The sequence below is a fragment of the Ailuropoda melanoleuca genome, chromosome 13, assembly GCF_002007445.2.
Source record: "Ailuropoda melanoleuca isolate Jingjing chromosome 13, ASM200744v2, whole genome shotgun sequence".
Taxonomy (NCBI): domain Eukaryota; kingdom Metazoa; phylum Chordata; class Mammalia; order Carnivora; family Ursidae; genus Ailuropoda; species Ailuropoda melanoleuca.
In genome coordinates, this window is record NC_048230.1 from 30,449,332 (window position 1) to 30,476,389 (window position 27,058).

The 27,058-nt window shown below is 36.0% G+C and overlaps 1 protein-coding gene across 9 annotated transcripts in view; it reads left to right on the plus strand.

Annotated features, from left to right (window-relative positions):
- TANC2 (tetratricopeptide repeat, ankyrin repeat and coiled-coil containing 2) overlaps positions 1–27,058 on the plus strand; it is a 363,080-nt gene that overhangs the window by 223,861 nt on the left and 112,161 nt on the right. For all 9 annotated transcript variants that reach the window (XM_034641081.1, XM_034641080.1, XM_034641082.1 and 6 more), the window contains 2 exons: positions 10,362–10,625; positions 23,811–23,936. In XM_034641081.1, the coding sequence (XP_034496972.1) occupies positions 10,362–10,625; positions 23,811–23,936 (390 nt within the window). The remainder of the gene's footprint in view (positions 1–10,361; positions 10,626–23,810; positions 23,937–27,058) is intronic.

Genomic DNA, 27,058 nt, shown 5'->3' on the forward strand with positions numbered 1-27,058 from the left:
GTTAATGGTCAAAGTAAATGTTCATATGTTCTGAAAATTAAAAATGGGATTCTGCTTTGACTTATAGCTGGCAGTGTTTCTCTTTTTTTTTCTGATAAATTTCCAAAATTATGTTCCTTGTACCATAATTGCCCTTGTGGATAATAGATCTAATTTAAAGAAAGATGAACTTCATTCTTTAATGTGTATAAATATTGAAAGATTTGCTTGAAAAATTATGAGAGAAGAATGAGAATAATATCTGGTCATCAAATTACTTCAACTGTAGAACAGTTATCAAATTATATATAAGCAGCTTATCTTGAGAAACGATTTGTTTCCTTTTGGTTTTTATTTTTTTTAATGCAATTTGAGTTGGAAGAAAATTAAATATGGCATAAGGAGTAATAGTCAAAGATACTGTTATTACCTTGGAAATCTCATGACTGACCTACCTTAACTGTTACATATGCTTTCTTTAAGTATTTTCCCCTCTGATTATACAAACATCTGCTTTTCCAAATTACATATTGCTTGCATTATTTCAAACAAAAACTTCCAAGATGGTCTATTGTTTATAAGCGCTCTGTATTTAAATCCTGCCCTATTAGCAAAATGCATGAAAGTTATTAAATGTTTTAATTTTATGCACTTTAAATTCCTTTATAGGTCAGTTCTGTGTGATCCTTTGTGATGCACTCCATTTTCCACTTACAGCTATCAGAATTTTAGCCATTCATGTGCCTGACTGGATCACTCGTATAGCTCGCAAAAATGTGTAGAATCCTAGTTACAAGAATCGGAATACTAGAAATGCAGACTTCCTGAATTTTTAAGTATTCGGAATGTAAAAAGTTCCTCTCTAGGGTTCTAAAAGATTTTAAATAACTGTGACTTATTTGAATCTGTGTCGTCTGGATTCACCCCAGATGTGAATTAATTTCTACCACAGAAAGCATTCTCTGCTCCAATCATAGCTTTTCTCCCCAAATTCATAACCCTCCTTAAATATGTGGTGAAATGTCACCAACACAATTGTCAGATATTTGTATGGTAATTTTATATCTGAGACTCTCTTTTTGAATTTTATTGGTATAGCTCTAGTAGTACAATAGTCTTATATATGTGCCTGGTAGATGATACCACTAATGACATATCATCTCCTATCAGCTATATCTATATCTGTATATCTATCTATATATCTATCTATAGCTTCAAGCAAAAATCTTGATAGTTGTAACGTCCATGAGATAGAGATCATATTTCTATCCTATTCCTTTTTCATGTTAAGTTTTAACAATGGTCCTTTTTGGTATGGTTAAATAGCAAAGTGAATTTAAGCATGGGTCCTTTTTGTTTCTCCTCTTGTTTATCTGGAAGTCTCAGTTCTTTCCAGAATGGTATAATTCTTGAATTATTTCTTTTAATCAAATATCAGAATGTTTTTAAGTCCTGATTTTTTTGCCAAATTTGGTCTTCTGTCCTATAGCCTTATATCACTAAACACCTACAAAGATGGAGTATCTGTTACTATGCCCATTGTTTATGATTATGTTTTCCTAATGTTTCACATTAGTAAGTAAAAGAATCAGTACTAGACTGGCAACCCCAAAAATAAGCATAGGAATGTCCCAGTCTAGTTGTAAAACAACTCTATCTTATTTAATAGTGTAATAATCTTCCTTAGAATTAGAAAACTGAAATTCAAAAATAATTAGACTCAGGTCACAAAGACACTAAGAGGCAAAGCTGAGACTCAAGTTCAAATCTGTGTGACTATAGTCCAGTAGGATGTTGTATATTCTTTATTTGATTCAAATTGTCACATTTTAAAAGTCATACCTCCCAGGGGGAAGGGGTTACAGGGATGGGCAATATTGGTAAAGCGGAGTGGAAAATACAGTCTTCAGGTTACAGAGTGAGTAAGTTGTGGAGATAAAAGGCACAACATAGGGAATATAGTCAATGACATTGTAATAGCATTATATGGTAACAGACGGTAGCTACACTTGTAGTGAGCATAACATAACCTATAGAGATGCTGAATCACTATGTTGTGTACCTGAAACTACTGTAATATTGTGTGTGAACTATACTCAAAAAAATTAAAATAAAAAAGTTACCCCTCTGGGTCATAAACTGAACATTAGATACTTCGAATTATATTTTCATGTTTTCAGAAAAGTACAGGTTTATTTTTACCTCTGAGTTTTTCCATTTATTGTCCTAGTGACTCCCTCATCCTTCCCACCTCTCTCATTAGCACTAAGTAAAATTTCAGTATCTATGATGTGGCATGTTTGTTAAGTCTGGGCATTGCTTATTAGAATGATCGAGGAGACCTAACAAAGCATTTCTCTTGCATATTGACCTAATATAATAGTAATAACCAGCATTTATTGAGTACAAACATTGAGCCAAGTACCATTACTTAATCTTCATAATGATCTTATAAAAAAGTCGTTGTAAAATTTCACAGGATCATATCATTGAAATGATACATAAGACTCGACAGAGAATGCTTACAAAATCTTTTAATAAAGATACAGAATAGCAGGTAAAGGAGAATGCAGACAAGCGGAGGACCCTAGACACTTTCAAGTGCAGCTCTCCAAGTTCTTTCTTAAATAGGATGTGCTCAGTCTTCCTCCAAGATGTGTACTAGGAATCTTGTTTTCAAGAGAGCTCCCCAAAAGTTTACAGTGAAGATATTTATGCCCCTCTGGTCCCATAGCCAAGTCGGGTTGTCTAACTGAGTCTTCCAGGTATAAGTTGTCAATAAACAACTAGTTTTGGTTGCTGCAGGAGGAGTTTAAACTTTAAGGAGCAAATTATAAATCATTAGTTATCTTGGCTAAGAATCAGTACTAGACGTCCAGGCAACCCCAGAAATAAGCATGGGAATGGCCCAGTCTAGTTGCAAAATAACTCTCTCTTATATAATAGTGTAATAATCTTTCTTAGAATTAGAAAACTGAAATTCAAAAATAATTGGTCTCAGGTCATATAGACAGCAAGAGGCAAAGCTGAGATTCAAGTTCAGGTCTGTACAACTTCAAAACCCCTGGTCCTAGTTACTGCAGAACAATGCATAGTTTTTGAAATAATTCTGTCTCAGGATAGATGACCTAGAACTATTATATGGCATTAAAACTTTAGTCTCTATCAACAAAAGTAGAATAATGAGTCAAGATAAAAAATTAGTCCTGTTAGTTTTAAAATATGATAGAAGACAGACAAATGAATTTTATTATTTATTTTTTTTAAAAAAATTTTAGTATAACTGACACACAATGTTACATTAGTTTCAGGTGAACAATGTAGTGATTCAACAGCTGTATTATACTGTGCTCACCACAAGTGTAGCAACCATCTGTCACCATACAATACTATTATGATATCATTGACTACTATTCCCTAAGCTGTGCCTTTCATCCCCATGACTTATTCAATCCGTAACTGGAGGCCTGTAGCTCCTTCTCCCCTTCTCCCATTTTGCCCATCCCCCACCCCTTCTCTCTGGCAACCATCAGTTTGTTCTCTGTATTTTTAGGTCTGATTCTGATTTTTGATTGCAAGGGGCGCCTGGGTGGCACAGCGGTTGAGCGTCTGCCTTCGGCTCAGGGCGTGATCCCGGCGTTGCGGGATCGAGCCCCACATCAGGCTCTTCTGCTATGAGCCTGCTTCTTCCTCTCCCACTCCCTCTGCTTGTGTTCCCTCTCTCGCTGGCTGTCTCTATCTCTGTCAAATAAATAAATAAAATCTTTAAAAAAAAAAAAAAATGTACAAAAGACATTGGATAGACCTTTCACCAAACAGGATACATGAATAACTAATAAGCACAGAAAAAAATGCACATTGTCACCAGTCATTAGAGAAGTGCAAATTAAAACCACAATGGGACACTACTGCTCACCTACTCGAATGGTAGTTACCAAAAAAAAGTACCAAGTATCGGCAAAGATGTGGAAAAGCTAGAGCCTTCATGTATTACCCTCATGTGTTACTTTATGTTTATGAAGTAAACATAAACTTACCATATGACCTACCAATTCCACTCTTTGGAATAGATCCAAGAGAAATGAAAGCATGTCTCAGAAAGAAGCATTATTCATAATAGCCAAAAACTGGGAACAATCCAAATATCCATCCCTTGGTGAATGGATGTACAAAATGTGGACTATCCATAAAGTGGAATACTATTTCGGCAATAAAGAGGAAGAAATTATTAATCAATGCTACAGAATGAATTGACCTCAAACATAAGGACTACATATTGTATGATTCTGTTTATATGAAATTCCAGAAAAGGCGTATTTATAGAGACAGAAAGCAAATTAGTAGTTGCCTGGTACTGGAATGAGAACAGAAATTAACTGCAAACAGGCACAAAGGAACTTCTAGGGGTTATGGAAACATTCTAAAACTAAATTGTAGTGATGATTGCACTGACCTATAAATTTGCTAAAAATCATTGAATTGTACATTTACAGTGGGTACATTCTATAGTATGTAAATTGTACCTCAATAAAACTGGTTTAAAAACAGAGGGAGTTAATATTATTCACAATAAGCCTGTTATATGCCTGTGATTCCTTCTTCCTCACATTCTCTCTTTTCTGGCTTATATGGCAATATGAACAGACATGTCACATAAACAGTTCTTTATACTGAGGTAGCAATTTTTTTTGTATCAAAGAAGGAAAATGGAGAAGGTCTCAGAAAAATCTCTTCAGTTACTTAAGACTCAATATTTTCTCCCTATCTTTTGTTCCACCTGGTCATTATTAGAAATAATGATAGATTAGGGAAACAAATACGTTACATTTTTCATTGAGGAACGTGTCTTCCTTTTCAGCTCCATTCATAGCAACTTTACACATAGGAGTGCTTAATTCATCTGGGTCAGCTTGTCTGGCACCATAGACTGCATGCATAGGCTTTGGGCTTTTGAAACCCTTAGTAACCACATGCATGAAAATATTACTGCATTCTCTGATGCTTCAGTTACCTTGATGACCTTAAATTATTAGAGGTCTCACCATAGAGGAATGGTTGAATAAAATAGAATGCATCCATAAAGTTGAATAATATACAAACATTAACCTGTTATTAAAAATAACATTTCATTTTGTGATTCATTTTTCTGCACATGACCTCTTTTGTCACAGAATTGTCCTTCTTCTAGGATTAAAGATTTAGGGCCTATCTTGTTCCTGTAGACTGATTACATATTAGTTGCTCAGTAAAAACTTATTGGATAGGTAGGTGAATGGAATTAACCAAAAGTCACCAAGTTCAGTGAAAAGCATCAATGAAGCAAAAATCCACAAAATTCCTAAGTGGGAATAGTTACCTAGAGAATTTTACTTCTGGTATTTTGTGTCAGTTGTCTATTTTTATTTTCTGTGCCCCTAAGATTCTAGACCATTGTGCATCAAATAGAAAGAAAGTAGGGTCCTTAGCCCACTGAATCTTTGGGTACCACAAATTAACTCACAGTTTCTCTAATCTTTCCATCACTGATCAGGACTTCCATAATTTTTGTTGATAGATCCCATAGTTTTGAAAATTTTTTCAGCATCACTGTATTTGTTATTTAACAGTTTCTCATGTTTATCAAACATGCATCTCTGCCAAAGCTTCTGTTTAAATGAGGTAACTACTGTTGTCACCCTTGATGTAATTCTAGCTATGTTTACAGAAGTTTGATGTTTTAACTAGCTACCAGTTTTAACTAGCTACATATTATTTATAAATTACTTGAAATATTGAAAACAGTGAACCACATTGCTACTTTCGCAGACCTGTAAAGGTGCAGTATTCCAGTGTACTGAATATGCTAATAGTTCATCTGGAGAAAAGGAGTATATTTCTGGGATACATACCAGGCTAAGACCACACAGATACAGGTAAATCTTAGCTATATGTGATTAGGGACTTAATAATAAAAACTTCTGTTGGACACAACACAAGAAAACATAAAATGTAAGGGGTTAAATAGCAGACATTTTACATGTAGACAAGTCCTCTGGGAAACAAGAGTTTCCATTCTCGGGCTTGATCCAGCATACTGACCCTAGCTGTATGAACTCTAAGCTTCTTGCAAAGAATTACAAAGCCAGCTGAATCACCACATCTTTACACCAAATAAAATATTATTTTCCAGTTTTTACTAGATAGTTACCAAATCGTACTGAAAATAAAGTTTAAATATATTTTAAATTAATGAGATAATTTTCAGAAATTAGGATAAGAAGCATACATCTGCTTTAAAAGAACACACATGGGTACATATGCACATAATATAAATATGCTATCACTGAACACATTTAGAAATTATAAAATAATGCTGTGAAATCCATAATAATCCCATTGGGAAAGGTACAGCATTATGTTTGTTGGCAAAAAGATTACGAACTATTGGGCTATTCACGACTGAAAGTCTGAATATAGGAAATGAATTTTTAATTAAAGTGAGTAGTTTTGACTATATACTGAAATATGACTTGAACATTTGGATTAGCTATGAGAGTATCCCATAATTCCCAACATTTTCATCAACAAGACTTCCTTAGCATAGATTCCTTAGAAAATAGAGCCTGAGACAAAAAGGTTGTATGCTAATACTATATTAAGGGAGTATAAACCAAGGAAACAAGAGTGAATGAAAGAGGAGGAAGGCAGAAAAGGAGGAAAAGCAAACATCAGGAATGGAATTACAGAGCTGACAGAGGTGATTGCTTGATTCTACTGAAAGTCTTCAGAGAAACCACACATTTCTGAGCTGTGGAAGGGGGAATTACAGGATGTGAGGGCGATCTGGCTGCGACATCTGTCACCCCATTGATCACCAGGGTTGATTTGGCTGATCTGGCTGTCTAGGCAGGGTCCCCTTCCTCCCTCACTGTTCCATGTGCGTCCCTCCCAAGGCTGCGCATTCGGTCAAAGATGACGACCTTCCCCGATAGAGGAGGACCGTTCTTCGGTCAAGGGTATACGAGTAGTTGCGCTCCCCTGCTAGAACCCCCAAACAAGCTCTCAAGGAAGGGGGAATTACAAAGTGATATTACTGCTAGTTCCCTTCTCACATTGGTATGTTAGCCCTAATAGCATGCTATTTCCCCGATTTTTACTGTTGCACGAATCCAGTAGCCCTACTGCATCTCATGTCTCCGCAACCAGGAAGTCTAGAGACAGATGAGAGAGGCTATAAGGCAGTACATAAGACAGTGGTTGACTTCTGCTCATGATTATCACAAAGGACCAGGAATAGCCACTATAGCCAACCCTTCAGTCTGGAGCAGGATGTTAATAACAGGGACCCAGCTCCAACCCATGGGAATAGTCCACATCACTGCTAGAGTCAGTGTAACCAGACAACAGGCAGGTGAATACATTTAGAGTCGCAAATCTAGTTCAACTCTTGCACCAAATAGATCAATCATTAGTACTCTCTTTTGGCATCTAGTCTCACCTGGGAACATGGTACTGTGATACTCAGTTCTTTTATGAGAGGAGAGATCCAAATCCAATTCTTCAAGGAGATGACCAGTTGCAGTCTCCCAAAAAGACTTAGAAAGGATTAGTAAATGAAGATTAAGTCTCTGCTGTTCCTGCTGGTCGTGGAGTCTATACTGTGTGCTCATCATCTCCCTCTTTCACCCATTTCAGAAAAAAGAATATCAAAATAGATTTCAGAATAAACAGGATGACCTATCAATGAAGATCATTTCATCAAGAGGAAATAACAGTCCTAAATGTTTATGCACTGAATAACAAAGCTTCAAATGGGAGAAATCCACAGAGATTTTAGCTCTTATCTCTTAGTGGTTGAAAGAACAAGTAGGAAATGAATTAACATGTAAAAGACCTAAATAATTCCATTAACCAACTTGACCTAATTATTTTTTATTGAACAGTCTACCTAACAATAGCATAGTTCAGATTCTTTTTAGGTATACACAGAAGATGCACCAAGAGACCGTATTCTCCTTCATAAAACAAGTCTCAATAAAGGCAAATGGACTAAACCATTACAAACTGTGTTCTCTGACCACACTGTGTTTAAACTAGAAACCAATAATAGAAAAATATCAGGAAATTTCACAAATGCTTAGAAATTAAACACATTGCTAAATAACACTTGGGTCAAAAAAAATCACAGTGGAAATTTAAATATTTGTAATTGAATGATAATGAAAAACATCAGCATTTTTAGAATGCAGCTAAAGAAGTGCTTAGAAGAAAATTTCTAGCATTAAATGCTTATTTTAGAAAAGAAAGTTATTAGTGAACTAAACTACTTAATCAAGAAAAAGAAGAAATTCAAGTCAAAGTAAACAAAGTAGGAAATAATAGAGCAGAGATCAATCAATGAAATAGGAATAGAGAAAATCAGTGAAACGGAAAGTTCTTTGAGAAAATCGTATTGATAAACCTCTAGTCATATTAACTAGGAAAAAAAGAAGATACAAATTACGAATATCAGGAACAAAAGAGGGACATCACTACAGAGCCCACAGACATTAAAAAGATAAGGGAACGTCGTGAACAACTTTATGCCAATAAATTTGACAATTTAGATGAAATGGACAAATTCCTGGAAATAATACATGACCAAAGATCATTTGAGAAGAGAAAGATAACCTGAATTGTTTTATAGCTGTTAAACATAAATTGAATTTGTTGTTTAAAAATTTCCCACAAGGGAAACTCTTAGTCCAGATGCCTTGACAGGTAAATTCTACCAAACATTTAAGGAAGACATAATACCATTTCTATACAAACTGCTCCAGGAAGTTGAAGTGAAAGGAACACTTTATGAGGCCAACATTACCTTAAGACTAAACCAGACAAAGACATTGTATAAAAAGTAAACTACAGACCATTGTCTCTCATGAGCATAGACATAGAAGTCCTTAACAAAATTCCAACATTGATTCCAGCAATATATATATATATAAAAAAAGGGGGACAATATATTAAAAGGATGTGTCAGGGCTCCTGGGTGGCACAGTTGGTTGAGCCTCAACTCTTGATTTCAACTCAGGTCATGATCTCAGGGTCCTGGGATCAAGCCCCATGTTGGGCTTTACTCTCAGCAGGGATTCTGCTTGAGGATTCTACCTCTCCCTCTGCCCCTCCCCCCACACTCACATTCTCTCTCTCTCTCAAATAAATGAATAAATCTTTTTTAAATAAGGGAGGGGGAATGTGTCACGAGTAGGTAGGTGTAGGGAGCATTGTCATCTTTGAGAAGCCTAATGGTGACCACCCTCTCTGATGGAATTGACGGGGAGATGTTGCCTTGGAACTGGACTCCCTTAGTATCAGTGAGGATTCAGAGACCAGTTGGCAGTACTTAATTCTCAGATGCAAGGAGGACTTATTATTGTAAAGAGCAGCAAGGCTGGAAGGCAACCAGGGTGTCTTCCTTAGTAACTCATCCTTTTCCCAGTTACTACAAAGTCCATAACTCCGTTTACATTTCCAAAGAGAAAACCTCACTAAAAGGGATTGTGGAAATTACCTAATAAACTTAGGTCTCTTCTTTTAATAACAGGTACATTGAACATGTAAGAAGAGAATATGAACTAACATATTAAAAATTCTCCTAGGATGATCTCTTTTATTCTTATAATTATTGCTAAGATTTTTATAATCTTGTTTTTAGTGTTTTTAATCCTTGCATTTCTAGGGTTGATGAAAATTTTTCAGTTTATAAGTCCTGTTTATAATTAGTGGTAAGACTAGATAAAATTCTAGAAGCCTTTTCAGGTTTTGTTTGTTCAGATTTGTTCATTCAGGGACATCTAGGGTTAGCACTACAGAGGGTAGCTGTACAAGAAGGCCCTGTACTGTCTCCTTATTTAGGACAGATTATTTCTCCTATATATCCCATATATCTACTTAGGGATCGTTTGTTTTTTCTAATTCTTAATTACATATAAGGGGCCAGGAAATAAATTTAAATGAGGGAAAATATGGAATAAAAAGAGGATAAAGATCTTTTTGAGATTTTGGGAGCTCTCCAGTGGTCCATGAAAACTATATAAATTTCCTTTTTGATGAAATTCTGAAATTTTTATCATTGATAGGCTCTAGTTGTAGATCTTTTAGCACTGGTGTATGAATGCATTTAGGCCATTTAAATAGAGCTGTTAAATATATAAGAGATGTGAGAGAAAATATACAAGAGATAGTTGTATTTTGCTTTCAGTTATTTAAACTTCATGGAGGAGATGAAATGATCATCAGTAACTTTTTAAAAATAATATGGCTACTACTCTTATTAGCTAGTCATGCATTTGGGTAGTAGTAAAGAGCTTAACCTCTAGGTTTGTGGGGTTTTTTTTAACTTGTTTTACTCTCTTTTTCAGCTACGTTGACAAGCTATTCTGAAAATGTAGAACGCACAAAATACGTCGGGGAAAGCAGTAAAGAATTAGGATCTGGAGGAAACCTGAAACCTTGGCAGTCTCAAAAATCCAGCATGGATTCCTGTTTGTATCGAGTAGATGAAAACATGACGGCTTCCACCTATAGTCTGAATAAGATCCCAGAGAGGAATTTGGAAACAGTTCTATCACAATCAGTACAGTCTATCCCTCTGTATCTTATGCCACGGCCAAATTCAGTAGCAGGTAAGATTTTTTTTAAATTGACCATTTTACTGGTATATATACTGGAATGAAAGTAAATTCTGCTTTAATAGAATTTTCCATTCATCTTCTTTGACTAACCTCTTCTTTTGTGTTTGGGTAATATGCATGTGTATATCTTTTAGAACCTGGGGAAAGGCTCATGTTCAAGTGGTTGTTTAGTTCTGCTCCCAAAATGTGTAACAGCATGTATAAAATCAGAAGTAAAACCTATGAAGTATATTTTTGAATTTCTAAATGTATTTTTTTCACATCCGAAGGTTTTGAAAAGATTTTAATTTGAGGTTTTTAAAAATGTTGGTTTTAAAAAACATTATTAAATTGATGTGTATTTCAGTTGAAGTTATATTATCAGAAATCATCATCCATGGTTTGAGGGAGTGGCAATCAGGCAAGAATTCAACTTCCTAGTCCAAGAGCTCAATATTTTTACAATACCCTGACCATCCTGTCATAGAAGAATCACTAGGTACCTACCTTGCTAAAGAATAACTCAAACACTCCTAGCAGTCTCAGTCATAAAGGGAGTATGGAGCCATTATTCTTTAACAGCTGTTCAGAATTAATGTCAAAGGATATTTTTTATACAGCTAAGTTGCTACTTAATAATTCAGACCAAGAGCTTTTGCAGAATAGTTGGCATTCTGGCATTTTCAAAATACAGCATCATCTAGACTTTGTTCCTACTGCAAAATCATAGTTATGTTTGTCTTTCTTACTTGCCTGATGAATGCCTGAAAGGTTTGTCTCACTGACACAAGGTAATAAAATACTTATTGTAGTTAGGAGCTCTTATTTCCCAGGTGTAATGATTTATGTTACAGAGTTGAAAGTATGACGTCTCTTGCCTTTTTGTACCTTTTCTAAAACATTACTCTTGGTTCCATCCCTGGGAGACCATCAACATCAGTCATCACATGCAATTGTGCGGTGATGGCTCATTTGGAGCTTCAGTAACTGTAGGTGATTTCAATATTAATTTTTCAAGATTATTCACTTTTATATAGTGACAGATACTTTTCTCTCTTAGGTTCTTTGGAATATGTTGACCCCCACTGATGACCCCCATTGATGATGCCATACTAGAATCCTAGAATGCTATAACTTAGAAAGTGCTAAGCAAATTCAGTCTTTCCAGAAGAGAAACATTTAAACCCTTGCCTGCATAAAATTGAGGAAATATAGCTACCAGCCTTAATGGTACATTCCATTTCTTAACTAAGCTGCAGTGATTTCTAAGAAAATTCTGGGTCTGTTATTGGAGAAGGGTGCTGAGCACTTAGTAGGAGTCAGAAGTATAGCTTCTCTTGTCCTCTTTTTAGTTTACTAGAGAGGTTATAAAGTACTTAGCCCTTCTTGAGCGTAAATATCTATACATTCATTATTGTACCCTATGCAGATACTAACCTTAGGTTGTACAAAGAGTTGTCCAGGACTAATTGGCCAAATATGATCCTTCCCTCACTTTCTCTAAAGTTTTCTAACACTCTTGCTTTCTAGAAATTAGCACAAGGCAACTGTCAGAAGTATCAATGAGTTACCAGTTACTTCTCTAATACATATAGAAGAAATGGATTGTATAGCTCTATCACAAAGAATAGAACCCAGCTTTCTATACCAGGTTTTAATCACCAGGTAAAAAATGCCATTTGAAATGTTTTGAATTGAAATGTTAAAAAGCAAGCATTATTTTATGAGGTGACGAGTACCTTCTTTCTTTTACATGGATTGTAAGATTTTCATTTATTTAGAGTTTTATCTTGTAAGAGCTGATATCCTAGCTACATAATAAAATCTTTTCAATTGTGGTCAACTTTCAGGGAATTGTCATCCAGTCTGTGAATTTGGGGGGCTTCTAAACTACCTCTAGTGGTATATTTTTTGCTAACTGCTGTTTAGCAACTCTACTCTTCATAGGCATCAATATATTTGTAGCTACACTTGGACTTCAGTAAGTTTTTACATTCTTTGGGACACTGACTTCAGCAAATATTAAGATAAGCATTTTACAGAGAATTACAGGATGGAATTCTAATTGACATCCATTGCTGTTTTTGTAAAATAGTCATCTACAGTGTGATAACTGCTATAATACAGTTAACTTATAAAATACCATAGGAACACAGAGGAGGGCAACATCTGAGTGCAAAGGGAGAGGGTGGCTCAGTCAGTCAAGTGTCTGCCTTCCACTCAGGTCATGATGTCAGGGTCCTGGGATCCAGCCCCATGTCAGGCTCCTGCTCATCAGGGAGTCTGCTTTTCCCTCTCCCTCTGCCCCTCACCCTAGCTCATGCTCTCTTTCTCTAATTAATTAATTAATCTTTTAAAAAGTGGAGGAGAGGGTAGAGAAGAATAGAAAACACAGAGATGAGTGAGAAGTCACAAGATGGACAGAAAAAGAGGAAGGAGGCACCAAGAAGTTAAGGAACTTGGCACATTATTAGCATTTCAGCATGACCAGAACCTGGGGTACAGTGAAAGAATAGTAGAAAATGATGGTGCAGGTGATACCAAGGAGCTTATGTGCTCTCATGATAAGTATTGGGTTTATTTTGTTGCTAGTCAGTATAAGCAGGAGCTGTATCATCAGATTTGCAGTTTAGAAAAATGGCTATATACCCATCCATATAGGAGGGACTGAAGGAGGAGAGCCTGGAGTTAGAGAAAATAGTTCATCAAAAGCTTGTAGCATTGTGCAGAATTATAGGGAGTGAATCACCAGGTATTGGTAGAGTTGAGAAAATGGCTTGGGAGATTTTCTTCTTTGTTGCTTTAAAAAATAGCATTTATTAGATTTTCTTTAAAATACAGAGAAACACAAAGAAGAAAACAAAAGTGAGCCATAATTCCCTTGCCCAGTGGTTCCTGCTGACATATTCTATAAATTAAAGATTCATATATGTTACATAATATATATATAAATAAATCAAAAATTCAAATTCAAACAAAATATACAAAAGAAAAAGCCACTCGCCTTTCCATCTAGTATCCCCTCTGAAGGTTAATATTACTTATGAGTTCTTTAAAATGTATATGTTATGCATATAATATCCAGATTATATATGTAATACATAATATATACCTATTTATGATTATAATATACGTGAGGTCAAAAAATCAGTAGGATATATAGAGGCAAAATGACAGTGTATGTTCTTACAAAAATGTACAGCTATATTTGTTAATAGCCAGAAATTGCGAACATCCTGAATGGCCACCAGCAGTTGAATGGGTAAACAAATTAGAGCATATCCTTACAATGGGTACTACCTTGCAGCAAAAAGAAATGAACTATTGATACTGCAGCAACACATACAAATCTCAAAGTAGTTACACTGAGTGAAAGAAGTCAGATAAAAAGGAGAATATACTATATGATTCCACTTATATAAATTCCTAGAAAACACAAACTAATTTATGGACACGGTGTGCCTCTCTGACAGAGCACCCAGCTGCATGTGCTGGTATCACCCAGCTCTTTGTATTGCCCTGTGGGAATTCCGCCTCAGAAGAGCGGCGCCAATGTTGATACTCTGGCTTTTGCTCTTCTGAGTAATGAGATGTCTTTCATCTCTGACCTAGAAGTCTCATGTCTTCTTCCACCATCCCAGCTTATTAGAAGTAGAATAAAATATCAGAGCCTTCCCACTTCCTGGCCGTGAGATACCACTATGCCCATACCCACAAAATTAAAAGGAATGACAAGGCCAAGTGTTAGTGTGGATGTGACGCAATTGAAATTGTCATATGTTGCTAATGGATGTATAATAATAAACTGGTATTAGCGCTTTGTAAGGGTGCCTGGCAAGATCTATTAAAGGTGTCTAAAGCTATATATGCATGTTACCTAAAACCTCTTAATTCCACTCCTGCATAGATCGGCCATCAAAAATAAATCCTGGGCGGGGGGCGCCTGGGTGGCACAGCGGTTAACTTTTTAAAGAAATTGTCAAACTGTTTTCTAAAGTAGCTGCACCATTTCACGTTGCCACCCATAACGTATGTGTGGATTCCTGTTTCTCCACATTCTCTCTACTATTTGTTACTATCTTATCTCTTATTATAGTTACTCAAGCGAGTGTGAAATATTATCTTGTTATAGTTTTAGTTTGCGTTTTCTTTTTCTTTTTTTTTTTTTTAGATTTTATTTATTTGACAGAGAGAGAGACAGCCAGCGAGAAAGGGAACACAAGCAGGGGGAGTGGGAGAGGAAGAAGCAGGCTTCCAGTTGAGGAGTCTGATGTGGGACTCGATCCCAGAACGCCGGGATCACGCCCTGAGCCGAAGGCAGACGCTTAACGATTGCGCCACCCAGGCGCCCCATAGTTTGCATTTTCTTAATGACTGATGATGTTGTACTTATTTTGTGTGCTTAGTTATTCATATCTCTTCTTAGGTAAAATATCTTTTCAAACCTTTTGCACATTTTTTTTGTTGGAATGTTTGTCTTATTATTGAGTTGTAAGCATTTGTTGTATATCCTGATACAACGCTCTATGAAATGATGGGTTTGCAAAATATGTTCTCTAAGTCTGTTGCCTATCTTTTCATTTTCTCATTGATGTATTTTGAAGCACAAACATTTTGATCACATTAATTTATCAAATTTTTCTTTTGTTGGATCATGCTTTTGGTGTCATTTTTAATCTTTTTAATAGAAAGTATACTGTTTATATCGAGTATTACAAAACAGTGACTTTTCTTTGTTATTGGAGTTTATTTGTTTTATTTTTTTGGAATTTGTTTTAAATTCAAGTATTGGAAAATATTTTCTGGACTCACTTAAATTCTTTCTATCCTCTTCTTTTCCCTCTGCTGTCCCTCCTCCATGTTAAAAAAAATAAAAGGGATAACCTTAGCCTATGTTGTTATGCCCATAGACCCTAACTGTTGATTATTTTTCCATTTATCACAGTGTTCATACCACAATTAGGGCCTTTCTGGCTAGCACAGATTTTCAGATTCTTAAGCAGTACTGATCATGCTTGTTCAAAAAAAAAAGGTAAAAGGTAAATGTACCATCAGAAGCAAGATAGATTAGGAGTTCCTGGGTGGCTCAGTCAGTTAAGCATCTGCCTTCGGCTCAGGTCATGATCCTAGGGTCCCTGTTCAGTGGGGAGTCTGCTTCTCCCTCACCCTTGTGTGCGCTCTTGCTCTCTTCTCTCAAATAAATAAATAAAATCTTAAAAAAAAAAAATGTGAAAAGAAAGAGGCCAGATAGATCTGCCCTGGAGAATAGGATTTTATACTGTCGGAGTAGTACAAATTGACTGTATTGAAGTATGAGCATACTTCATCAGATAATTATTTCTTGTCATTGTTGAGTGTAATATAAACAGATCTAGTGTTGCCTACAGGGCAAGTCATAGGTCAGGGAGTAGTTTGTATAGGATTGTTTTCTGTATCTGGAAACCATGTTTTCAGTATCCTCAGAAAGAGGCAGGAAAGTGAACTATAAACCAGAGGACTCCATTATCTTCTAAATTGAATAGATTATAGGTTGAAAATGTTTCCAGAATGTAGAGAAATAAAGTTACTTTCACAGGGAATTATCCTGCTAACTGTGTAATGTTGTGTAAATATTTGGTAAGACCACAACTCTGATAGTTAAAATGATTAGGTATCCAAATCATTTTTTAAAACAAATTTTCTTAACGCTGGAGGGTCCTCTCTAGTTATGCTCTAGATATAGCTCTCTAGATACAGCTCTAAATATACTTATTTTCCTTTACTTTCTAATGTGCACATGTGAGTGGTTCCCCAAAATGGGGGAAGATCAAATATTCAAATCTCCTTGGTGAACAGGAGTAACTGAGGATTTCAAATATGAGATAGCTTAAAATAGAGGGAAAAAAAAACGGTGTATTTATTTATACTTATTAAATTATTCTGAGCATATGAACAGTTGAGGGAAAAATAATGCCAGTTATAAAAGGCCTTGTTCAAATCCAGCTCTTAAATTTCCCTTCTTTTTAAAACTTTATCTCAATATGAATAATATAATTACTTTAGAGACAAAATAACATTGAATAATGATGTGAAAATACCATTCGCATCACTTCAAAAAATCTGGGAGAATAATTGTTTAAATGATCCTTGCTGTGTTACAGACTTTTCCCTACTTGGGGAAGAGAATCACTCTGTTTTGCCTGAGTTCATTGGCATCTTTATGGGACCACATATTCTGGCAGGACCAGGAAATTGTCGAGGAATTATTTAAATTAATTTGCTGTATTGAACTCTAAAGAATAAAACTGTTTATTTTATTCCATAAGACCCTTGGTTTTAAGAATGGGAAGGACACTTTTATTACACTTTACTTAGAAGAAGTGGGGTCAGTACATATGCAAATGTTTATGATGATTTTTTTATAACTTTTTTCTGAGCTTTGAACTCACCTGCAACATAAATGGAAAAAAATATATGTAATGAAATTTTTAAAACAACCATGTATTCTTTATTAACTATTAAAATAGAAGTCTGATTATTTTAAGTATAAATATATTGATCCATTCGATTGGTCCAAAAGCGGTATAACTTTTAGAAACGTAAAAATTCAAACACGTGAAGTCTATATTTAGATGTACCATTTAAAAGTTCCACCATATACCACATATGAAGATAGTGCTATTTACTGAAAATAAAAATTTTACCTCTAATGACAAAGTGATTAAAGCTGAGTCTTGGCAATCTCTATCATCAAGGTTGAGTTTTTCCTGGAGTAGCTCAGGTTTCTGAATATAAATTCAGTTGTATATATACCTTTAAGTTAAAATTCTAAGATACAGAAAATAAAAACTACTTTCTTTTATTTTCAAAATGTAAATCACTACTGCATATTTATCTTTTAAGCCCGTTGTGTTGGGAGGAATTAGAGAACCTTGTGGACTTGCGGTTGCAAGGGCAGAAATTATCGGAGGGTGGGATGTCTGTGGTCATCCTTGATGTCTTAAAATGAGATTGGCTGGGAATTGAGGGGTTGTGGGAAGCACTGACTTGCAGCAGCTGTCAGTGCTTTGTGTGAAAATGAGGAGTCTGTCAAGGAAACATGTTAAGCGGTGGAAGTCAGTTAAAATATAAACTCTCACCATCTGCTGTTAATGTTTGAAGCAGCACATTTTCGTAAGAAAATGATCTTAAGAATCAGGTAAATGCAAAATAGGAATCATGGGGGATTTAGACGAATCCAATCAGAAGTTGTAATGAGGATTTTATGAAGAAGAAAATATGGACTGTTCAGCAGTCAAAATGTTGGCTTTATGAATCAAGGGTGTAAGGACAGCAGAGTGCCTTCTTGCCCAGGCTGTAGCAAGCATAATATCATTCCAAGCTCCCTGCTCAGGTCAGCCCGAATGACAATTGTGCTTCTAAAATGTGTTTGCACTAGCGACAACTGATATAAGAAGAAACAATTCAGACTGGTTTCATACTCAATATAGACTTGCCTCTGGAATGTCTTGTACCAAATGCTGGCTGCTGGATTTTTTTTCTGCCCACTTATTTGTTAAGTTATTTTGACTTCAAAAAAGTATGTCAGTTAATTGTTCTGTAAATCAATCAGCTGTTCCAATCCTATGAGAGCTCAAAATATATATATATATATGCTTCCTTTTTCCACTTCCCTCTTCCTTCTCTGAAAACAAAGATTTTTAATGACATAAATTTTACTTAGAGATAGATTTTACATAAAAGTTTACTTTTTAAAGCATTTTCTTTTTACATAAAATTTTTTATTGTAGATTTGTTTTTCCTCTTTCTTCAGTTCACTTCAACGTACCTAATTATCTCCTATGCTTATCTGGAAAGTGTTCATTAAATATTATAGTACTAATTTAACTTGATGGAACTATCTCAAAAAAACTAGCCAGGGCAGTTTCACAGTAAGAGTACCACCATGAGATGGGAATATGTGTGTCCTTGTAGATCTGCCATTGGTGTTTGTATGGGATGAAGATATGCAAGGCATTGTTGCTATAGCCTCCTCCTTCATCTTTAGCTTTCAAATAACCCCATAAGACAAAACCTAATTTGTCTTTCACTGATCATTTAAACGCAACCAAAACACAAAGTGTATGTTAAATGCAATTATTCAGTTATTAGACAAGTGCTTATTGAGTGTGTACTGTATATATGGCAGGCACTGTTCAGAACACTTGAGAAACATCAGTAAACATAACAGATATCCCTGCACTCCCCCCATGGAGCTTGCATTTTAGCCAGAGAAAATAAAATAAACATAATAAGTAATTTATATAGTATGATAAAAAGTGATATGTGCGATAGAAAAAAGTAGAAGAGGAATCAGCAATACTTGAGGGAAGTTTATATGAACATCATTGGAGCCGAGCATATTATCATAGTGATATCTGGTAAGCATTAAAGAGAGCAATGAGAAGGGTGAAGGTAGAGCCAGACACACACCTAAATCTAGGTAAGACTAGTCTGGAATTCAGTTCTATACTGATCATTATGTGCAGGGTACTCTGATTTACTCTGAAGGGACAGGGTTATCAAAGATGATTCAGACATTGCTTTCTTACCTTCCAGAATCTACTATAACAAGGGAAGACAGCCATGTAGGCAAGTAGCTGAATAACACAGGTTCTAATTAGCAGTATATGTATGTGGTTGCTAAAGGGGTGAAGCAATTAATTTTGACTAGAGGATCAGCCAGGGAAGCAGAGAAAATGTAGCCTGAGCAAATTTGACAGAGTGAGATGTTTGACAAACTATGACAGACTTCTCAGAAAGTAACTTGCAAATGGAAAAGGCTCAAGTGACCATGAGGGAGAGTACAGCCTATACAGCTCGGAGAACAAAGGGCCACAGCTAACAGAATTTCAGGTCTCCTGGCTCATTTTTCCAATATTTGTCTCATATTCCTTTAAATAATGGGCTAGAATTTTGAAAATGCTGAAACAGTGAGAAACAAAATAAGACTAAGGACAATAATGATTTAATAAGGGATAAAGGCAGTAAAAAAAAATATTTTGGATTATTTGATAAAGTGATAGATTCAGAGATCAACAAAAAGAAGGTATTGATTGCTAAAATAAGAAAAAGAACAAATGTTTTAATAGACTCAAGTAACACTAAACATAATTTATTTGCAATCCAGATTAATTGAAACAGTAGTTCCCAGATTTGAGATCTGTGCCCAGAACAGGGCTTCGGAGCTGTTGCACTTCCTACTGAAGATCACTGCTTTTCCTTAGTTCACTGTTTGCCTATGAGTATTTGGATTTGCAGAAGGATGAACCGTTCATTCAGCTCAATAATTACAGTATTTGACTTTTTCTCCTAATGTCATCTTACTGAAATTGAGACATGTGCTCATTCCAAAATATCTTTGCTACATTTCTTGGTTTTGTGAAATAAAGCAATGGAACAATTGATGTCCGTTTTCCTAAGAATTAAGATGGTAAAGATTCATTTGGCAAAGCTTGTTAAGTTCACACTCAACGTTTATATTTAACAAATGCTGCCAGAAGGTCTTTTCAGTAAAGAGAAATTAAAATGGACTGTCTGTTGTACTCAAAGTATAGATCTCCCTGAGTTTAATCTTCAAAAGGTTCATAGATGAATATCATATAGAAAAAAATATAGAAAAAAGGGCTCTTTTTTCCTTAACACAGCTTTTTGCTCCACTCCATGTTGTTGCTGTATCATTCTACCTACTGTTAATGAAATATACATTCTCTTTTTATTAAAACATAGCAAACCATTTTAGTGCATTGGCATATAGAACGATTTTAGTAAGAGAACCTTGCTTTAAAATTATATAATGTGCCATTAATATTGCCATAATGGTAACCCAAAACTCACCACTCATCCAGCTGTTTAAGGTTTCATTTGAATTTTGTTTTAATGTAAAAGATTCTCATTGTCATTGATATTCTTTTCGTATTACTCTCCAGTTTATCAGCTTTAGAAAGTACCTTATACGTATTTTTCTTATTAAAAAAATAACAAATTTGGGGGCTTTCGATTGTTCTTTTGTTTCTTACTGTGGAAAACATTTGAATTGCAGAGATTTATTAGTCTGTGGTACATAAGCACCTTTGCTTTGCATTACAAGGTCTTTACTGCCCAGGTTTGATTACTGCTCTTTGAAGCCATAAAAAACAGGGAGTTGAGGGAAAGTGACAAAGGTGAAGAAGCGATGAAAAATAAACCTTTTAGGGGCGCCTGGGTGGCACAGCGGTTGAGCGTCTGCCTTCGGCTCAGGGCGTGATCCCGGCGTTATGGGATCGAGCCACATCAGGCTCCTCCGCTATGAGCCTGTTTCTTCCTCTCCCATTCCCCCTGCTTGTGTTCCCTCTCTCGCTGTCTCTATCTCTGTCAAATAAATAAAAAATCTTAAAAAAAAAAAAAAGAAGAAAAAAAGAAAAATAAACCTTTTAAGGAATAATTAAATCTGTTTAGCTTTAAAGGGGGGGAAGGCGCACAATGCAAATAACACTCACTGGATTGACGGACCAGGTAGCTGGTTTCGAGGCCTGGCTCTACCATAAATGAGTGATTCACTGTAGATAAGTCACTGGGCAGTACTCATCTGTAAGATGAGGGAATTTGACTAGTTTGGGATCAACAAACTTTTTATTAAAAGGCCAGCTAATAAGTATTTTAGGCTTTGCAGGCCAATATGGCCTCTCTCGCAACGACTTAACTCTGTTGTAAATGAATACTTAACGAACAGGCAAGGCTGTGTTCCGATAAAACTTTATTTACAAAAATAGGCAGCAGGCCAGATTTCATCTACAGGCCTTAGTGTGCTGACCTCTGGACTAGATGACCATTCAGATTCCTTTCACGTCTTCGTTCTGTGGTATTGTTTTATTGTCAACATCACATACATGAAAGGATTGTGGCTCCATTATTTCCTATGGTGTATCAGTCAGAGGCTAGCCAGGAGACAGAAACCACAGTTATTTTAACCAGAAAATCTGATATGTAAAGAATGGTTGACTATGTTTAAATGAACTGAAAAGGTAAAAAGAAAATACTAAAGTATCATGGACTTAGCAACTGTAGGAAGCAGCTACCACCTCTGAGCCTGCGGAACAAGAAGAGGTCGGGGTTATTAAACCACGGAAACTTGGAGGAAAGGGCCTACAGAGCTGAAACTCTGATGGCTGTGTAAGGGGCCCTGCTCAGCTGATGCTAGTATTTTCTCTGCTCCAAGGAGGGCTCTGTGGGAATGGGAATTCTGAGGGTTCCTTTCTTTTTTTATTTTTTTTTTATTTTTTTTCTGTTTTCCTTTCTTTTTTTTCTTTCTTCTCTTTCTTATTTTCCCTTTCTTTCTTTCTTTCTTTCTTTCTTTCTTTCTTCCTTCCTTCCTTCCTTCCTTCCTTTCTTTCCTTTTCTTTTCTTTTCTTTTCTTTTCTTTTCTTTTTCCTCTACACATATATAGACAAAGAACCAAACAAAGGAAAACAAACTTTGATTAAAGCAGGAGGAGCTGATAAACAAGAAAGAACTAATTCACAGAACCACATTAGAGTACCAGTGGGAATAATGTAAGAGTCATTGTTGCCAGTATTTTTAAATGAAAAATTATGTAGTTATCTTTTCTGGATAGTTTTAGTTTCGAATGCAGAGATCAAGATTATCTCTTATTCCTCTGTTACTCTCCCAGTGGGAATGGTGTAAGAGTCATTGTCTCCAGTGTTTTTAAATAAAAGATTAAATAGTAATCTATTCTGGATAGTTTTAATTTCAGAATGCAGATATCAAGGTTATCTCTTATACCTCTGAGACTCTCTCCCACTGATGTGTAATGTGGCATTTGACTTCCTTTTTTTGGTTTACTTCCCTAGACGAGCTTTCAGAGACTTTTATTTTCTCACAGAAACTATATCTATAGATTTGGATAAGTTCCTTTTATCTAGGTTTCCAGTAGATCCAAGTAACTGAGGTAATTGCAGTGGTTGAATGATGAAGGGGATATATATCTCTTGCACCTGTTCTCTTATTCTTTTCTGTCTTTCTCTACCTCTATTCTGTTTTTCTCTGTCTCCCCCCTCCCCCCCGTTTTTCGGCTCAGAGCACTTTGTGACTTTCTTTGTGCCACTTAGTCATAATCCACCTTAGATTGTTGTTTGTGTTTTATCTCAACTGGGGATATGGACAGTACTTCATTAGAGCTCTGAAGCCAAGAGTGATCTCATTTTGCTTCCTCTCACCCACTCAAAACAGTCACCAGAGGTAAAACTGGCAGCTAAGGCAGGGAGGGCATCAAGAACAGGGCCTGGCACACAATAAGCTCTTGGTAAATAATTGCCATTGAAGAACTGAATAACCCCCAGCACAGTATCGTACATAATTAGCAACAAACTCAACCAACAGTTTAATTAATAATTTATAAGCTCTAAATGATTGTATTCTGACAGAAGTTTGGGCATGTTGTTGTTGTTGTTGTTAAAAACTGTTTTGTCTTCAGTGCTCCCTGATTCTTAATTTCTTCAACTTTTTGGTTCATTGTGAATGTTCCCATCAGCTCTCAATATACAGCAGTGCCAATACCCATGCCCTTTTTCCTCTCTCTCTTGTGGCTGGGTTAAAGTGTTTACACATGCAATGGGGGCCCATTATTAACTGACTATGTTCAGAGGGCAACTAAGTGATTATTGGAATTCATGGACATTGGCAGTTCCCTAAAGACTCTTTAGCAATTCTCTATCTCTTGTCCTGGTGCCCATCTTTCCAATAGATATATACACATGAAAATTGTTTTCAGAATGTTTTCATATTTCATTCTTTAGCATGAAGGGAAAATGTTGAAAACAGAGCTTCATGTTTTTCTTACAGCTCAGTATAGTTTGGAACATGTTTCTCCACTGATGATGTTTATGCCTTGTTCTTCGAATGGTATTTGTGACCCCAAAGAAGCAAAAAATTAATAATTTTTGTTGTCAGGTACAAATGTGTTTGCCAGCTTGTTGCTACTACTCTTCATAAGGTCAGGCAGTTGATAGTGATGAAGGAGTGAAGACAACTCTTGACATTTTCCCCGGCACATGTTCGGGACGCTGATGAGGACCGTGAGTTCAGCAAATTCTTGGTAAATGTATATGCCGGAGTAAGCTCTGATTCCCAAGTTTGGGAGATACAGACTGAAAGCTTTCTAAACTTACATACTCTGACTAAACTTTTCTGTCTTGTCAGCCACAAGCTCTGCCCACTTGGAGGACCTTGCTTACCTGGATGAGCAGAGACATACACCTTTGAGAACTTCTCTTCGAATGCCGAGGCAGAGCATGGGCGGTGCTCGCACACAACAGGATTTAAGAGGTTAGAACTCCAGAAGGGCTTTGCGTGGTGATGCCCGGGCAAAAGTGGATGTGGGCAGTAGGCAAAAAAGCTTGTTTCCTATTTCCACTCTTACTGAAGCCTCCCTTAAGAAATGAGCATGTCACCATAGAAGAGAAAGATAAACACAGATACATATACTCATCATAGATACTGTAATTTTGAACAGTTGGAAGCATTTATCCTTGAAATTCTCAAAGGAAACAAGGGTAAAGGTGGTGATGGAGAAAACAACCTTTTAAAGGTCCTGGATTTCAGAAGTGAGTGTTGATTCACTTCAGCCCTAGGCCCCCAGGTGAGCTTGCTGCTAATAGTCACATGTTTTGTAGAGAATTGATTTTGTCTTCATCCTAGTGGCCATTTCTGGTAACATACAGTACTTTTATTTACTTGGAGTTTCAGACAGTGCTTCTAGTCCTCTCCTGGAAACATTTAAACAACTTATCCTTTTCTCACTCCAGCAGCAGCTTCTCTACATTTTTATGCATACTACTTGTTTCTACAGTCAGGAACCTCTTCAAAGATTTTTCAGTTTGTTGATGCTTTCAAAGATGGTCTAGTTAAGAGATCTGTTAGTGGTATCACTGCTTGTGCCTCTGGCTTGTTCAAAATGAACCAAACCATCTCGATAGCCTTAACAGATAGGTGGTCTGCTTTCGCTAGTACCTCATAATCCATAGTTCTCATATCCCAAGCGCCTTTTTAAATTTTATCTCCTAGATTATTTTCATCTTTCCTTTGCTCTCCTCCTCACCCCTTTTCCAGTGCTACTCTGTATAGTACCACATGCATAACTCACACAGGAAGGGTTACATTCATGCCTGCTGTCCATTCTGGAAGTCGTTGTGCTGATAGTATTTCAATGATGACTGGGCAACTAGGAGCATAAAATAATTGGTTGTATTGCTGCAGTTACCAAACCTCCTCCTATCGACTATAGTGAGTTGACGACCTCAGTCAGTTTTAGTTCCCAATTCTGTTCATCCTGCTCACCATTTCTTCAGTTAAGCCACATGCTAGTTGCTTAGTAAATACAGTTGTGTATTTCCAGCCTAGGAAGTGGAATTATATTAAGTACTACTTTAGTATAGCACAACTTTAGTATATACACGTTAGTATATTTAGCACTACTTAGTGCTGAATGAGTGATTGATCCAAAGCCTGAATAAATCTAGTCAAAAGACGAAATCAGTGATTCGTGCCAAAACCAGAATGCATAGCCATAATAAAGAAGATTGGACACATGATTTCACTCATATGTGGAATTTAAGAAACAAAAACAATCATGGGGGAAAAAGAGAGAGGCAAATCAAGAAACAGACTCTTAGCTGTAGAGAACAAACTGATGATTACCAGAGGGGAGGTGGGGGGGAGGAGGATGGTTTAAATAGGAGATGGGGGTTAAAGAGTGCACGTGTCTTGATGAGCACAGGATGTTACGCGTGTTGAATCACTAAATTGTATACCTGAAATTAATACTACACTGTACATTAACTGGAATTTAAATTTAAAAAAAAAAGATTGGATACAACTATTAATCTATATAGACCTTCAGATTTAGCTGAAAATCTGCTGCAGTGACATTGCCTTGCATTTCATTACTGGAAAACATACACTATTTGTTTTATTTTCTGCTTTGCTAGTCATTGAATAATGGATTTTGTACTACAGACATACTTCAGAGATCTTCTGGGTTTAGTTTCAGACCACTGCAATTTTAAAGTGAATATCACAGTAAAGCAAGTCAAATGGATTTTTTGGTTTCCCAGTACCTATTAAAGTTATGTTTATACTATACTGTAGTTTATTAAGTGTGTAAAAGCGTTGTCTAAAAAAACAATGTGCATACCTTAATTTTAAAATACTTTATTGCTTAGGGGTGCCTGGGTGCTCAGTCAGTTAAGTGTCTGCTTTTGGATCAGGTCATGATCCCAGAGCCCCACATCAGGCTCCCTGCCCAGTGGGGAGTCTGTTTCTCCCTTTCCTTCTGCCCCTTCTCTTGTTCATGCTCTCCCTCAAATAAATTTTTAAAAGATCTTTAAAATATTTTATTGTTTAAAGAATGGTAACCATCATCTGAGCTTTCAGTGAGTAATAATCACTGATCATAGATCACCATAACAAATACAATAATGATGACAAAGTTTGAAATATTGCACAAATTACCAAAGTGGGACACACAGACGCAAAGTGAGCAAATGCTGTTGGAAAATGGCACGGTAGACTTGCTCAATGTAGGGTTGCCACAGACTTTCAAGATGTAAAAAAAAAAAAAAAGGAATTATCTGCATGTGAAACATAACAAAACAAGGTATGCCTGAAAGTAGAAAACAAAATCCGTTGACAGATTGAAGCTGTATATTTTTGAGAACCCTTCGTGCTGGGTTCTGTTGATACTTGATGGTATATCTCTGCTCTGGTATCTAAAGTTTGGTAAGATCTTTGACAGATGCATCCTAATGAGCTTGATATTTAGACACAGGTATCACTATATCTAGAAGACAATAAAAAGCTTTGCTATTGCATTGAGCTTCAGCCTAAACATTCAGTAAAAACAAAGTACATCCAGATATTTTTAAAAGCATGCCTAAACCTTCAGAGAGCTCTCTGCCTGAATAATGCATTCCTAACAAAACTAATTTTATATCCCTTGCAGATAGTGTCTCAACTTACTGTTTACACCACTACTTGAAGATGCAGTTTTTCCATGGGTAAAGATGCTATGATATGAGTGTTTTAGTTTATTAAAGTTGTCTGTTCTTTCAAGAGCTTTTCTTTTAGCAGTCTAAATGGTTAGAACATGCCATTCATTTGAGTACTTTAATCCATAAGAGACTGGGTGTTTACTAAGCAGTATTTTGCCTTCTAGAATTAGCATACTAATCTTCCCTTAAAAAGTAACATGTTCTCTTAATTACTGTTTACAAATGAACTTTGTGTCTTCTGATATGACTTAAAACACATTAACAAGAAAGGAAAGCAAACTTGGATTGACTTTCCTTATTATAGACCTGCTTGGCAAGCCTTTATAATTTGTGCTTGTTATATTCAAAACATTGCACTTTATTATAGAAACAGAATCATATTGTTTTCCTGGCATAATT